This window comes from Triplophysa rosa, linkage group LG19, assembly GCF_024868665.1.
Source record: "Triplophysa rosa linkage group LG19, Trosa_1v2, whole genome shotgun sequence".
NCBI classification, from domain to species: Eukaryota; Metazoa; Chordata; class Actinopteri; order Cypriniformes; family Nemacheilidae; genus Triplophysa; species Triplophysa rosa.
In genome coordinates this window covers 16734884-16751954 of record NC_079908.1, presented here as the reverse complement: position 1 = coordinate 16751954, position 17071 = coordinate 16734884, and the positions used below count along the sequence as shown (strand labels likewise).

General features: G+C 38.4%; 2 protein-coding genes across 4 annotated transcripts in view; both read right to left on the bottom strand.

Moving 5' to 3' along the window:
- Positions 1–13525, bottom strand: part of si:ch211-196i2.1 (collagen alpha-1(I) chain) — a 57089-nt gene extending 43564 nt beyond the window's left edge. For both annotated transcript variants that reach the window (XM_057359586.1, XM_057359587.1), the window contains exon 1: positions 13218–13525. In XM_057359586.1, the coding sequence (XP_057215569.1) occupies positions 13218–13341 (124 nt within the window). In that variant the 5' untranslated portion in view covers positions 13342–13525. The remainder of the gene's footprint in view (positions 1–13217) is intronic.
- A 629-nt stretch (positions 13526–14154) lies between these two features.
- LOC130569753 (voltage-dependent N-type calcium channel subunit alpha-1B-like) overlaps positions 14155–17071 on the bottom strand; it is a 102316-nt gene continuing 99399 nt past the window's right edge. For both annotated transcript variants that reach the window (XM_057359584.1, XM_057359585.1), the window contains one exon: positions 14155–17053. In XM_057359584.1, coding sequence (XP_057215567.1) covers positions 16532–17053 — 522 coding nt within the window. In that variant the 3' untranslated portion in view covers positions 14155–16531. The remainder of the gene's footprint in view (positions 17054–17071) is intronic.

Sequence of the window (17071 nt, the reverse complement as noted above, 5' to 3'; positions counted from 1 at the left end):
CCATAATAAAGTAATACAGTACATATGACTCGTGTTCTTTGATTTCTCAAGTCATACGGTTTATGTAAGGAATAGACATGAAGCTATAGAAAACACAGCAACATTATACACAAAATATTCATAAAATATTGCAAAAGAGATAGGACAATCAAAATGAAATTAACACCCTCGTGTTGTTTTAAATCTGTCTAAATCTCTTTGGTTTCTTCTTTTGTGTTCAACTGAACAAACTGTTCTGCGGCACCATTGACTACCATAGCAGTTTAGTTTCCTATGGAAGTCAATGGTGCCTCAGAACTTTTCGGTTATAAACATTCTTCCAAATATAAAATGTGTACAGGTTTGAAACAACTTAAGGCTGAGTAAATGATGACGGAATTTTTGGGGGGCGAACTATCCCTTTAAAACTTGAAATATAGTGCATGAGAAATGTTGTGGTCATTTTGCCATCACAGAATTTTCACGTTTGGGTGAACTTTGTCTACGACTGTTCAAACAAGAGAAGCCAAAACACTGCTGAAAATACATTTTGAGCAGTCTTCAGCATGGTGAGAGTTTGTTCAGACTGAGTTTTGAACACAGGGCCAGATGTGGCCGTCTCCATCACGTGGAAGGTGCGTTGAGACATCACATAACACTGCCGCTCTGAGACGGGCTTTATGGATTGCATGTGCAGACACTAAAAAATCCAGAATCAGTTACATCATGCCCCATGATGATGCATGCATTTTGCACAACGTAATGTCACACAAACTTTCACTGCAAAACCTAATAAAAGAGCCATTTTATTCATTCATAGCAACCTCAGCAGAAGTTAAAAGAGGTCTCATTTGCACCCCCCAGAAGGCTGAGAGACGGTTAAAATTGCAAAACTGGATTGATGGGCTGTGATACAGACTCTCTGAAAGCTCTCGGAGGAGATATGGAGATGAGAAAGCAGACATCCAGCTCATGTTCTGAGCGGCAGGTGAGAGGTCAGGGGTCACATTGTTCCCATGTGATTGAAGCTCCGCAGTGATGACTTATAAGAGCCAGTTGAAAATTCCCAAAATGTTCTCTTATGAGACAGGGTTCACACATTTCATCAAATGGAAATACCATCTGCCTCGAAGGACATTACAGCCCTTTTTACTTAAATGCAAAATACTTCACACGATGCATTTCACCGGAGCAGACCATCACACTCTTGATCACGGTGAAAGCTGACCATGTTACACGCCTATGAAAACCTCATGCCAGTCATATAATTATACAGGACTTGAAAGGATCTGCATGTTTTGGATTATGTCACTGCCATAGACTAAATGAACCGATCCACCAGTCACCTGATGATGTGTTTGATTCCCTTCAATTAATCCAGTAGTTATTTAAAAGCTTGTTGGCTTATACAAGAAGATAAACCCTCATTCAAACAGATTTTCTTTCTATAGCATGCATAGAAGGCTTCTATATTTAAAGTGGCAATCCATAAATTCTTTTTTTTTACGAAAAATGAACTAAAACCAATTATTGAGCAAGTACATGAAAGAACGGCGTTTAAAACTGTGTCTTGTCCCTTGCTAGATTCACCACGGAAAGCTTGTAATAATGTTTTGTAATTTCCCTTTTTGTGATAAATGTAACTTAAACCCTATTTTGCATGGGATTAGTATTATCTGGGGACCTCGCGTGATTTAGAAATGACCTCCCCACATCTGTATTTCATGATAAGTGAAGCCTGTGATTTTACTCAAAATGACAGACTTATTTTCCGGGAAATGATGACAAGGCTTTGCGTATAGTTTATGTATATATAGTTGTGTTGTGTATAATGATATTTGACCCCACCTGTCAGCATTTGAGATCTTCTGTCCGGTTCGCATTACGGGAGACTCCCGGGACAAAACGGCAGTGTTGGCACGTATGGATATGACCCAGCACCCGAAATAATATCAACACACTTCAACACAACACAGCCTCTATTTGCGCCCGTTTATGTTCTTATTTGTTTCGTGTTGCATCATCTACCATGTTATCTGTTTTGTTTATTATGCGCTACTGATGTACAGTGAAGATTCTCACCGGTGCACTGTCACAGGCCACACGTGACATACGACTAAATACATCACACTCATCCACGCAGTTGAGCAGTGCCGAATCACAACTCGCATAAAGAAAACCCTCCGCACATCACTTGCAGTAGCAATTACAAACTGAGATGGCGACAAAGAGGCCATTCTTACAGACTGCCACTTTAAAGATTATGGACCTGGACCTTTTTAATGTGTCCAAACACAATCTTATAGTGAAAAATGAGATGTTGCTGCTACGCATGCCACTAAGTGCTTTACTTAAGGGGACAGTTCACCCCAAAAAAGTCTATTCTTTCATTATTCATTCACCTTCATGTCATTCCAAACCTGTATTCATAAGATATTTTTAAGAATGTTGTTAACCAAACAGCATTATCCCCCCCATTGACTTTGCTCAAAAGAAGAAAAGAAAGAGTCATAAACAGGTTTTGAACAACACGAAAGTGAATAAATTATAACATTTTTTTATTTTATTTGAGTGAACCATCTCTTTACCAACACTAGAATTTCAAAGGACACAAAATCCACCTCAAGACAAACGCTCAACATCTACATAACCCCAGAAATTCCTGAAAAACACTCCCACATGGAAGATTACGCCACCCACTCCAGGCTAATGGATTATCTGGTCTTCTAACTTAACTATACAGTATGAGGTCACATCAGACCCCATCATTGGATGAAAAGCCCTCACTATTTAAGTCCAAGTCACTTCCTAATGCATGGCTATCAGCTGATATCCGTCCTGGGCCCCTTTGTCTGGTCCTTGTGAAGCTCCTTAATTGGGGGAAGTAGAGTCGCCTGCCACAGCGTCTTCCCTCCGGGATAACATTACACTAATGGCACGGAAAGGGCCAGTGGACAGCTCAATTACTGTAGCCCAATTACGCGGGGAAGCCTGAATAGACTGAGGCTGGATGGCACTAATCATCAAATGATTAAAGACTTCCAGGAGATATTCTAAACTTATACAAGGAAAAAACACTGCAGACAGCCCAAAATGAGTTCACTGGATGAAATCACAGCGTCAAACCCACAGCACAGTTTTTAATATAGGGTCCAATCACTCATGAGTGTATTCAAAGCAATAAGAAAACGTAATTAAAGTGAAGAAGATATTATTTTCTATATATGGCAAATGAAGACCACGCTGCACAAAAACTGACAGAAGTTTTATGTATGCTTTGCCGCTCATCTGGAAACTGAATGAAAGATGCAGGCTGCGAGTGTCCGGATACGTGAGGCAAGAACTCCACTGGGTGCCAGTGGGAACTAAGGGAGCGGAAATGGAGCCAGTTAAAAACAATAATCTTCCACTTTATTTTCTTGCTGCACTTCTGAAGGATCAGGAATAGCAATTAGATGTAGACAATCTGTAGACAAGATGTAGACAATTATGTGCTATTTGGTCAATATGGATAGCAGCTCTGGGCTAAGATTGCCTTGTTTTTCTTTAGTAAGAAAAATAAGTTTAAGTAAGTTTAAGCAGTAAATTTGTATGATAGATGGATGGATGTGCTGAGTCTTTTATACACTTTCTTTTTTATTACAAAATGTTCCTGTTCAGCTCAAGAAAAAAGCCTGGAATGAGATGAGTAAATTGAGTGAATTATATTCTCCTTTATTCACCCTCGTGTTATTCCAAACCTGTATGAATGTCTATCTACAGCACAACACAAAAGAAGATATTTTGAAGAAAGTTGGTAACCAAACAACAATGGCCCCCATTTCTCAAAATATCGTCTTTTGTGTTCCACAGTCATATGTTTTGAACAACATGAGGATGAATAAATGATCAGAGAATTTTTATTTTTGGGTGAACTATCCCTATAATCTTATCTAACGGTACCAAGTGCAACATTTGGTGGCAAATAAACTGCAAAACAGAATAATCCCATTTTGTACTGAAATCACATTAACTATGTTTATATCAAGTGTGTGTGTATGATACTGGTTTGGTGGATGTCCGAGGGGTAAACCTAACTTTACTGCTTTCCTGTTATAAATTCAAGAATTGCAGGACTGTGCGCTCACTGGCCATGGCATTACTTTGTGGCAAGACTTTCAAAACAAAGAGACTTGTTAAATCTCAGGAGTTAAGTCAGGCATGTCTACAGTTCTGTTTAACCTTCTCGGATTTGTTTGAATTGACAGAGCTTGGCAGCTTTAGACTACAGAGAAAAAGGAATGGTCCTCCGGGAATATTCTGAAGCAAAACCTCAAAAGACCCACCGGAGGAAAGACGACTTGTAATAGCTGTTCAGTGTTTCATCTGCCAAGATCTTCAAGGATCATTAAGTAGCATCAGCTCTCTTGTCCTGAAATGTCAAAGATAGCAGTCAACAGTTTAAGCATTTGGGAGAAATGATCTGACGAATACGTACAATTGCACAGTGTTAACTTAAACAGGACATAATTTCTGAAATGTAATGCTCGAAACCGCAAAAAGCGCAACAAGGGCCACTGGAGTGCCAGTCAATACTTGCTGTATCTCAAAAAAGACACTCGTGTGAATACTTATCTCCAGACAATAACAGAAGACAGATCACTGAAAATGCTCCTGGGTAAAATTTTCATGGTTTATTGCAAACCTGAAGGGAGGTGTTCATAAGGTAAATGTGGACTAGGTTGAAGACAAACATCTCTGAGATTGTGTGTTGTGTGGGCGTATTTGCAATCAGCAGCTATGCCAACCATAAAATGAAGTCTAATGTCATCTTAAAAACATCTAAGTTTAGTCAAACTAGTATTGTCCAAAAAACACACTATACACACACACACACACACACACACACGCGTACAGTATATACATATACTGTATACAGTGTCTCCAAAAAAAGCATGAACATATTTTGATTAGAAAACAAAATATTAAAGCGGCTCTAACAAAAGCGGTTTCTGCCAATCTCATATTAATCTTGAGTACCTATAGAGTAGTATTGCATACTTCGTATCTTCGAAGAGTATTTAGTTTGATCACATTTATAAAAGATAGATACAGATGTACGATTATTTCCGAAAGCATACGGCGCATACGGGGGGGAGGGGTAGGCTGAACTAAAGCACGTGCGAGAGCCAAGAACAATGAGTTTTTGGACACATTCTGATTAAAGAAACATGTCCATAGCTAATCTCTATAGTTTACCCATGAATACTTCTGCAAAGAACCTGAGGGGAAATAACAAAAGGTTAAAACTACATGCAAAAAATCCTCAGAACAGTGAAGTTATTTCTGAGAAAAGATTTATTTTTATACACAACATGACCCGTGTTTGTATATATGTTGTGTGCAAGTGCAAATGATTGAGAAATATTGTTGGTTAAATTATTAAAAACTGAAGTGAAGTGTACAGGACCTGGGAGTGAAAATGGATGTCATCCTGCGTGTATGTACAATACATGTGAGAAAGCACATGCGGAGGAGTCTTGTTCTACAGCAGGTCAGGAGGTGACTACTTGTAACCGTGTTTCGCACCAGATGAGAAAAACAGAGAACACAAGCTCGCAGCAGACCCCTGATGCTTGAGACGCCTGTTACAAGCTGAGCAGAAACATGTCTGAATGTTGTTATTGTGAACGAACAATGCCAGCACAAACACAGCACAGAAAGTATTAAAGAACGGCTGCTTTCATGTCAAGAAAAAATCATATTCAACAGATCAGTCTGGGTTTTAGGCCTGTGCTTTACAATCTAACATGAAAGGAATGTTTCTAACCGAATCTAATTGAATAAATGAACAAATTAGATCAGCAAAATTTCTGTCATCATTTACTCACTCTCTTGTTATTCTAAACCTGTATGACTTTATTTCTTCTGCAAAACACAAAATATATTTTGAAGAAAGTTGGTAACAAAAAACAATTTGGTCCCCACTGAGTTCTATTGTATTGACACAAAACCAATGGAAGTCGATCGGGACCCACGGTTTTCGTTTACCAATGTGCTTCAAAATATCTTCTTTTATGTTCTGCAGAAGAAAGTCAAACAGGTATGAAATGACAAGAAGGTGAGTAAATGATGCCAGAATGTTCATTTTTGGGTGAAGTATCCCTTTAAACAGAGAGGCTAGCAGCAAGTTTGGGAATCATTCCAGGAGTCCCATCATTATGGACAAGCCCATGCCTCCATGAGCTTTGGACATGAGCCAATAAATCATTATTGCCCTAAAAGTTATTTGGGGAATATTTGTGTAGCTTAACATGCACAGCTTATACAAAGCTTTAGAAAATCATACAGATCCTGACATGAACAAAGTTGCACAAGTCAGCATTTACATAGAGTGGTTTTCGTGATCTGCTCAACAAAGACCTTTGTTGAGGTTTGGCATACAGACATGGAAAATTGTTTGAGATGCAAATCTTTATTAAAAAACGATGCAGACATAGTTATTAATATTTTAAAGCAAAGATGGGAGAATTCGTTGAAAAACAGAACAATTACGAGACGTTGGAAAGTCCAAGAAAAACATATTGGGTGATGGGGTATTTGTGTGAACATGCATAAAATATGACACACAGGGCACCGGAGGAAAAGACAGAAATCTAATATTACAGTTTCGAAAAGCAGAAAAGCCAGTAAGTATCCCTTTGGGGTAAGACTTGTTAAAATGTTCAGTTTCACCTATAGGCCCTTTTAGCCAAGGATATATAGGGAGATCTATTCTAATATTATTATGTTATTCCAATACATCACTTTTTGTTATTTTTACATCACATGTGACTACTTATAAAGGAAATTTCCCTGAGGCTTTATTCACCTCAACACTCTGGTGGATGTCTGAATCTTGACGTCATTATTTAAGTTAATGCTGAAAACATCCACAAAACCGCTTTGTTCTCAACAAACATTGTGTTTGTGTAACATTAGGGTCAATCTTATCATGTAAACGACCACTAAAAGAGCAAGACAACCCCAGAAATGACTCCAACATGGTCGTTTACTGGCTTGTAAAAGTTCTTGTTAAATTTTACAGGGTTTTTACCTACACCATACAAGCTGGACTGAGACTAACCCCCACCCGCCCAACACAGTCAGCCTCAAACATAGACCTTCAGAGACCAAACACAAGCAGGAACCCAGACGTTACAAGCTAAGAGGCAAGAGTCGCCCGCAGCCAGAGCATCTGTGCATGAAACCAGAGAAAATCCTGCATAAAACCACAAACCTCAGTCTGAAGACAATTACGTCATGGCTGCACAAGAACAATGTGAAGATGTAAAATATGATGATGTCTGACATCTATGATATGGGCACACACACTATGTAAGCTAATCATTTATATTTTATTTTTAAATAAAAAAGCACAGTCCGATTCATTCTTACTGTTGAATACTTTTTCTTACTGCTACCCATACAAAGCAGTGGTTAAAGGGATAGTTCACCCAAAAATGAAAATTCTGTCATCATTTACTCACCTTCGAGTTGTTCCAAATCTGTATACATTTCTTTGTTCTGATGAACACAGAGAAAGATATTTGGAAGAATGCTTATAACCAAACAGATGTTGCCCCCCCACGGTAGTCAAAAGTGCCCCAGAACTGTTTGCTGTCCTACATTTTTCAAAATATCTACTTTTGTGTTCAACAGCAACAAAAAAATTAAGTAATTTTTCCTACAATGGGAGTCAATGGGGGGTAAGACTTGTTTGGTAATAGAAATGTATACAGATTTGGAACAACTTGACGCGAGTAAATGATGACAGAATTTTCATTTTTTGGGTGAAGTATCCCTTTAAGCCAAAGTTTAGCAGCCAACTCCTTGGCAGGATCTCCATCTTGGCAGACCTTCAATATACTCACTAAGCTTAAAATGTCCAGTGAACTCAGTTAAAAAAAAATCGACAGCGCCACCAAAGTGTGACACAACTAATGTGTGTAAAGCAAATAAGTCCCATAAACAAGTTAGTGGGTAATTTAAACAAGTAAACAATTAGTAGTGTATAACCCAACATTATTACATTATGTCCACCAGATCTCAATCAAATGCTTCTCTGAATGCCAAACATAGATATTCAACACAGATATTTATTGCACAGTAATATAAAAGGGCTGACTGATACAGAGTCAGAGAGGAGCAAACGCATCCCTGATGTACAATGATGATAACCAAGCACCTGGACAAGACGACTCACAAGGGTAACAAACCAAAGCTTGAGTACATGATGCCAAGAACTACTAACATTTTGGATTTGAACAATGAGAATCCTGAACTAGAACGATATATTTTATAACACCACTTTAAAAATATCTTTAAATATTATGCCCTGTGCCACACAAAACCACTATTGGCAACATGCACAGCAAAACCACAAGTTCTGCAAACCGTGTGTGCCACATTTGGCACTTAAGTACTAAAGGAATAAAAAATGTTTATTTTCCCAAATTGGCTTGTGGTGATCTCATTCGAGAAGAACCCAAGTGGAGCCCACATGGTGCCAGCAGAAACAGGTCGCACTGTCAGCTAAATAGTCTGATACATAAGTGCGTGCCTCAGCACCCATGAATAACATGACATCATCTGGCACACATTTAATGCGGAAAACCAGCAGCAATGCGGCTCGGCTTAAAATGGGTCGACTTTTACCAATTTTTATGATAAATTACAATATCGTGATAGTTTTAGGGTTTCCCTTAAGACAAAGCAGTGCCAAAAGTACCATTAGGTCCAAATGTAGAGCAGTAATGCTCCTGTCAGCCAGCCAGCAGACAGGCACTGCTTCTAACTCACTCCGCCTGTCTCAGCTTTTTCCCCACCTGGATGCTGAAAGCCATTGAAGCTTTCAGTTCGATTTTACAGCTCGGAACGATACTTAGAAGACACATTTGTGGAGAATCAAAGCGAATCACAAACTTATGATGTAATGACGGAGAGAGCAGATGCAAGCTTTCATATCTACTTTCATTATACAATTATTAGTGATGAATCATATTGACACCAGGTATTTATTTTCTTTTTTATTGAACATGGTGGTCAAATCAGTCCACGCATGCCGTGCAGTGTTTATATCTAGACAATAAGTCTGATTTAAAATCTTACGACCACTAAAAAAACCTTTTTTTAATTATTATTTTATGATTTACAATTATCCCTCCAGCAGTTTAACACTTTAAAATATTACACAGCAGCAATGACTGAGTGTGAAGTGCAAATAAATGAAAGATAATGGGGGTCTCAAGAGTAAATAAACGATGCCAACACTTCAATCAACTGTCATTTGGATGACAAGGACAACACACAACAGGTTCTTTTTCATCTTAATGAAAACATACCAATGAAGTCACTGGCATTGTTCAAACAAACCACAGTCATCCGTAAAATTTACGTACAATGGTTTTCTGAGAAACCGTGTAATCCAGAGAGTTTAGCGGGGCAGCGAGATAAGACGTGGCCTTTAACAAGTAAAATGGTAATAATTTGAAATCCAGGTGTGACGTTAAAACAGGCTTACACGGTGTATCTGAATTCAATTAGCCTATGTGTTATGCTATCGCATGCCCGTAGGGGAAAAAGGTCAGATTATGTGTAACACTGATACAGTAAAACAGCTAGAATGTCTTTCATGCGACGTGCCGAATGAGTTAAAAGTTATTAATGTGCGGCTGAATAAGCACTATTCTTCATCCCACATGTTCATACACATATGGTCCTGCTTTGCTTTATTCAGAAAAAGCATTATCCGGAATGCAAAACTATTTATTAAAGAATACAAAAATACATCGTTTTGGTTTTTATAGTTCTCTATTATCCGGCATGTGATAATCTTATGTTTTATAGAAAGCAAGAGCCTTAGCCAACTATGATCTTCTACATAGTAACGTTACTGAAAATAAAAAAAGTCAAAAAATCTATTTGATAATGTTTTCGTATTGTCTTTATAAGGTCAAATAAAATTGTGGGCTGAATATAAGAGAACCTATCACGGACCAATTTATAAAGGCCAATGTGTTTTACGTAACGGCGCTGTTGTTTAAGCAGTTGGTTTTGACGACTGTATGAGTGTTATGAGGACCTTCAAAGAGGTCCAAAGAAAGCTGAATCTGTGTCCAACTTTAACAAATGAATCTGCTTAAAAAAAAAACATGAACAAAAGAAAGCGAATCACTGCGATCAAATGCAAAGCGAAAGATTTAACTTAAAGGGACAGTTCACCCAAAAATAAAAATGATGTCATTGTTCCACTTCTGTATACATTTCTTGGTTCTGATGAACTCAAAGAAAGATATTTGGAAGAACGCTTGAAACCAAACAGTTCTTGGCCACCATTGACTACCGTAGTAGGAAAAATGACCATGGTAGTCAAAAGTGCCCCAGAACTGTTTGCTTTCCTAAATTCTTCAAAATATCTTATTTTGTGTTCAACAGAACAAAGAAATCTACAAAAACAATCCTACTATGGTATATAATGATGGCCAAGAACTGTTTGGTTGCAAGAACTCTTCCAAACGTCTTTCTCTGTGTTCATCAGAACAAAGACATTTATACAGATTTGGAAAAACTTGAGGTTGAGTAAATGACAGAATTTTCATTTTTGGGTGAACTGTGCCATTAAGGACAGTATTTAAAATCAGCTTTGAATAAAAGCGTGAAACACACCGTGAGGAAACACAGCCCTTCTTTAAAATCCACCATAATCGCCCCTTTTAACACCATGATATCACAGCACAGCATCACGAACCGGAGCTGAGCAAACACATTTGTCATATAAATGGTATGTGACAAGCTGTTAAAAGAATGGTTTAAACCCAGCGGTGGGCAGCTGTCAGTATACGCCCTTTTCACATGACGTCACGCATCTTCCGTTCTGCCGCGAAGCAGTGTATCGTTACTTCCGCTAGCACTCCAGTTCATAAGGTGGCGGTAACGCACCTATAAGCTGGTTTGCCAACCGCCAGTAAAACTCAAGAAGAAGAAGTTACTTCCGCTAGCGCATCAGAATGGAGTTTACCAAGTGGCTTGCACATCTGCCACAAATACGTCTAGATGATGTACAACGTCTTGCAGACAAATTTTCACTAACGACAAGATCAAAGCTAGAGAAAGGATACAAATTCTTCGTTGAACAGTACCTGTTTGATTATGAAGGTGTTTTGTTTTCTTTTTGTGTTAGCGAAGGTGCTAGGATAAGTACTTGAATACGTGTTCTGTCAGTTTTTTTCACTGTTGTTAAATTCCAGCACGACGGCAAAACGGAAGTTCATCTTCTTCTTGTTTGTTGCAAGACAGATATTATGCACTGCTTTGCGAAAAGGCGGAAGTTAAGTGACGTCATTGTGAAAAGGGCCTATTGCCAGCATCCCAGATCTACAACATGGGCATTGCAGCTGTAAAATGTTAAATAACTTGGCACCCATCTTGCACTCAAAGACAGGTGATGGTTATAAAGCTACCTGGAGGAGAACAGTGGCGCGTGCATGTGCATTACATAACAAATGCATTTTCAGGCTTTTCATAACATGCTGACTCTAACAAGTTTTCTCAGTAAATGCATTTATTCTTCAGCTGGCGTCTGGAGTTAATAAACTAGCTTTAGGATTAATCTGTCAACCTGACTATAAAATTAGCTCATAAACCCCAGTGTTGTGTTGTTTGTTTGTCGTGTTCACAGAAGAATGATTAAAACAACTACAACTAAAAAAAACCAGCTAAAAGTGAACTAAAACTAATATTCTATAAATGAGCCCAATGAAAGAGAATTTATACAAGATGGAGAAAATGAGCAAACAAATGTTTATACCAAAGCCGGTCGCTGTGGTTTGCCAAGACTGTTCTAACCAGATTCTCTTATGAGGTTTGTTCGCATTTCTGGAGAATTCTGCACTCAGACTATGCATGTAAAAATTGGCCAAAGGAACATATACTGCAAGCTGCTGGAAACAGTGCTGGAGGGAACAAAAGGTGATTATTTTGTCATGTTTGTTGACAAAGCCCTTGGCAACACAGGAAGGCCTGGAACATATCCAAGGGAATTACTACCCTGTCTGCACGCCAACCTGTGCCCGCATTACAAACCAAGAACAAACATCATTTCAGAGCAAAATCCCTACGAGTCGAACCGCAGGAGTCAAAATGTAAGCATCATTTGTCGAACTCATCTGTTTGGGCTTAATCACATGCATTTACGGTGTACAGTGTCAAAGAATGGCAGCTGATGATGATTCATTAAGAAACTGTTGATCACACCCCGCCATTAAAATAGTAGTCAGAACAAGGATGAGAAGCGGTTAACACACTATTTCTCACCATCCTTTACAGAAAACCCTTAATGCAACTTAATGGATTCGGAAACCTCAATTTAAGTCTTTCTTTCAGATATGGGTACTCTAAAATCCAACAGCACATTTAATGTGGATCTACGTGAAGCCTTTCATTGTGTTATTGTGCAAGTGAAAGCCTCAGAATAAACCTTCAGATTGAAAGCATTCAAAAAAAGAGTGAATATGAGGACTTTTACCAAAAATGCTGGAACCAATTTCTCCCTTGTCATAAATCTGTAAAACACGTGCTTGGCCATTGGCCAAAACCAGAAAAAAACTGGTGAGGGGCTTATGATCATTCTTAAACGTTTATCAGATCTCAGATGTACCGTAGGGAAGTTCATAATATAGTTTTCATCTTTAGAAACGCCTGAATGTTACATAGTGTTATTTACATAAGCAGTGATAATAATCATTTAATCTCTGAAGTACCTGCACCTGCTGTTGTACCATAAATTAAAATGTTAGGCTACACAACAGCGGCTCCAAGAGGAAAACTTGAAATATTAACAAATACTCGTTTAAATGACAAATAACATCATGCATATATTGTTCGCCTGAAGCCTGTAGGATAAAAATAAGTTATCTACGTGTATATTATAGATGGTTAGCTGGTCAACAGTTTTAAGTGCCCCGGTTTTAACCAATTTACATCTCTGAATGAATGATGTTTAAACAGCCTTTCATATTGTATTAACATTGTAAAAGCTAATGTTCAATAATTATACAAGTAGACGATGCAGTTCAAAGACAATTTTATAATATGAATGCGATATATATTCTAAGAATATAAAACACAAAATCTAATCTCTACACGGTGTAAATTAAACGATCAAGCAACTGCGACTTATTCGCGATAAATGTAAATAAAAATCTTCATGAACATTTTACCTGTCAGAATCATCCCAGAACCGCTTTCCATGTCTGGTGTTTCAGTAGGACCCATTTCAGGGATGCTGGCGTTCATAAAAGTAAATAAAAAAGTTGTCCACACAACAGACTCGAGCAACATCATATTGACTAATTTGTAAAGACGCTTCACGCGCACTGTGGTTGTGCATGCAGTGACCTGCGCTCATCGCATTAACTTTACGAATGTAACGAATGAAGTCCGGAGTACGATGAGATTAATCTGAATACATTGATATAAACGTTTGTCCTCTAGTTTCTGTGTTTTGTTTGGCGATGCCTGTGACGTCCCTGCACGCACCTTGCGAACAGCGCGCTCTCGCCTCAGGACACCTTCATCTGTACAGCGTATGCGTCATCGGAAACGCCTACACCCGTGCCGCTGACCAATGAGAAGTAGCATCCTAGAACTCATTAACATCTCTCGACGAGGCTTTTGTGTGCAGACTCTGACTGATGCGAAAGAAAAATGAAATAACTAAATAAGTAAATACAATTATAAAAAATATAACTGTAAAATACAAATAAGTAAATTTGACAAGTTATCCTATTTATTTTGTATATTTTACGGAAACTTTTAATAAATGTTGATATTATAAATATAATTAATGTTATTGATATTATAATTCCATAAATATGCTTATAGTATCATTCATATTATATATCGTATCGAAATATATAATGCCAAAATATACTTATAATATATTTAAAAATATTAATATATTAAATAGCCTAGGTACATAAAATAATTGTTTAATATTGTATTGAACATAGAATATTGGTGCTATACTGGCTTGATTGTTTCAAAGTGCAAATAAAACTCTCAGAGGCAGAAAATTCATTTTGAAATTCATGTAACGTTGCAAGATTCCTTTTTACAAAGTAGAATTACACGAAAAAACAACAGCATTGATATTTTTCCAGTTTTATTTCCACATGTCTCTCAATTCAGTAATACCTTTTCATACAAATTGTAAATGATAAGAATAAGACTAAGTCAATGAGCAGAAATATGGCATCACAGATCAATAAACAGATCACAGGAGTGAGGCAGTCGGTTCCAGTGCGTCGCTCCATAGTGTCAAACAAGACTTTTACAACAAACTGTGAAGAGAAGGGCCTTCCAGTTTTCTCCCAGAAATCTGGGGGAAAGTGTATCAAAAATTGTTTCTAAAAAACCAACAGCCAATTAACTCCTCATAGAAAAACATGGACGAAGGTGTACAATTTCCTACATGCACATACTGTATGTCATCATAACATGCAAACATGACATCATCCAAGAAGATTACCCACAAATCAGTCGAACAAAGTACAGCATGAGACAAACTAGTGCTGTAATAAATTTGGCACATGGCATTATAAATTAAATTAAATGACAGTCAAAGATCTATTGGTTGCACATCACTCATCTCCATCGCGAAACAAGAAAACACTGGCCAAAAGGCTGTTCACTGTGACATCACATACTGTAAAAAACCTTACAGGCTGCAAACAATTAGAATCACATTTACCTTCTAGTGCAACCAGTACAAATACAACTTATTTCATAAACTTTATAAGGGCAGATGAAGCACAATTAGGTGTTCCCATTTTTCATATTTGAGATACACATCTGTAGATCTCTGTGAAGTGAAGCATTGGTCCCACTTAAGACGTTGAAATCTGGAGTGCAGGAAAAATACGGAATGAGGAGCAGTCTTAAAGTGTCATTTTGTTGCATAGCCCTACTGTACGTCAACAGTCAACATTTCCCTGCACTTACAGACTTCATTAAATTGTTAATAAATCAATGTAGACGTAGATGCCTGTACGAATCTTATATCATCAGCAGCATGTACATGATCAAGATTTATTTTAAGATTTGGAAAAGGGAAAATAACACGTCTTGTCTGGTTCCTAGACAACTTTCAACCATTTTTTGGGATCAATTCAATTTAAACAATATTTGTATAGCCTTGCATCAAAAACAGGCAAAAACTTTGAAAATATAATGGCAACAGTTATTAAGGTACCGTAGGATTGGGCAGTAACATTTTAAGGCGGGGTTTGGCAAAGGGTCAATTAGAGACTCACAAACTATAATAATGTGGGCATATATAATTTAACCTTGATAACAACAAAAACAATAGTAATTACAATTACAATAGTAGGAGAATGCAACATACTCTTTATTAAAAAGGTCTACTTGAAATCAATTTTTTGTGGGAAATAAAAGATTGTGCAGTGACCTTTATAAAATTCTCCTTACAAGAGAAAGTCAAGGACTGCTATTCAATACCCCTCACCTTCTTAAATACAGGATTCTCTCTAATCTCACAACAAGCTCTCTGGAAAACAACACTGACATCAACAGCAAGCAAGAAGTTTTACCTTCTGACATCATTTACAGTACTTATTCAGACCTCTATGAATCAATTTCATGACTCAACTTCAATAAACCTTATATCATCTATCTTCTCCTGCATCATCGTAATACTCTTAAAAGACCAACATCATCCACATCCATCTAAATTGGTATAACGCTACAGTCTCTCTTTTGTGCAAAGCCAAAAATCTCTTCCATTAAACACATGCTGAAATACAATAAGAAACAAATATGAGTGACATTAACCTACAGCATACAGCATTGGCAATAAATCTCTAAGTTTAGGCACTTGGTATCTTATCTCTCGTGAGATAAAGATTAGACCTTACGTAATGTCTAGCTACACTCAGATCATTTACATTTATAGGTAGAAAATGGAACACTGAGAAAAGATATTCATTCTGCTGCAGTCCGAGCCCGATCCGACCTTTTTTCATTTTTTGTGTATTCCACTAACAACTCAGAACAGCAGAACACCCTTCAATACCTAGAAATAGCTTTTCAGTCATTGTGTCCTGTGCAAAAATCGAAACAAGCTAAATTATCAACTGAATACATAGCGCTGATTTTCACTTTGGAGAACCAGCGTAAGCAGGTTTTGTCCACAGCTTGCGTTTCTGGACGTCGTTCACTGAGGTCTGAGGTTTGATCACAGGCACAGCTGTGATGTGAACGTCTCCATGCACTTGACCTTTGTCAAATCGAAATTACAAGAGGCGAGGAGTTTAACTTGACGCTAAACAAATGATTTCTTTCAACAATGCTTAAAACGCGTCAAGAATTTCAGAAAACACCTTTCCAAAACCATTTACATGAAATTTGATAGTAAACGGGTAAAAGTGTGTAAACTGTTGTCGGATTTTCTCCTCTCGCAGGCTTAACTGCTCACACCTCTTGATGGCCAAAGCTCATTCTAAATAAGATCATGCTAACACCAGTCATCTCTTTCTTTCTCCTGATAGCTTCCGGCAGCTCTTCCGCTGGATGCAGAGGCAGCGCTCACTCCAAGGGAGTAGTGATACCCGTTGGGCACGCCGCTCTGGCTGCGCGAGAGTAGCACGGAGCCTGATGCCGCATAGGTCCTAGGGGAACGGCCCGTGCCGTACGCGCTCAAGGCATCCTGGAAGTCTTCGGCATCAGACAAGTGCGAGTCCTGTTGAAAGGGGCCTAAACTGGGGTCGGAGCCGATACGAGTGACGGGCACGGGGGATTGGCGGTAGGCGTTACGGCTGAGTAGGGCGTCGTGTTCCGAAAGGCCACGACTAAGGCGAGCAGGGCAGGGCGATGTAGACTGGGCAGTGTTGAGCTGGACCGGGGAGGAGTTGGCAGTCTTGTAGGCAACGGCAGGCCGCGGGGTGAGGGGCGTCTGGGGGAGCTGTCTACGCCCACGGCAGGGTGTACTGGTGCCTGAGGTATGAACGATTGAACTTCCTTTAGCTGTGCTACTTCCCTGAAACACAACAGAGGA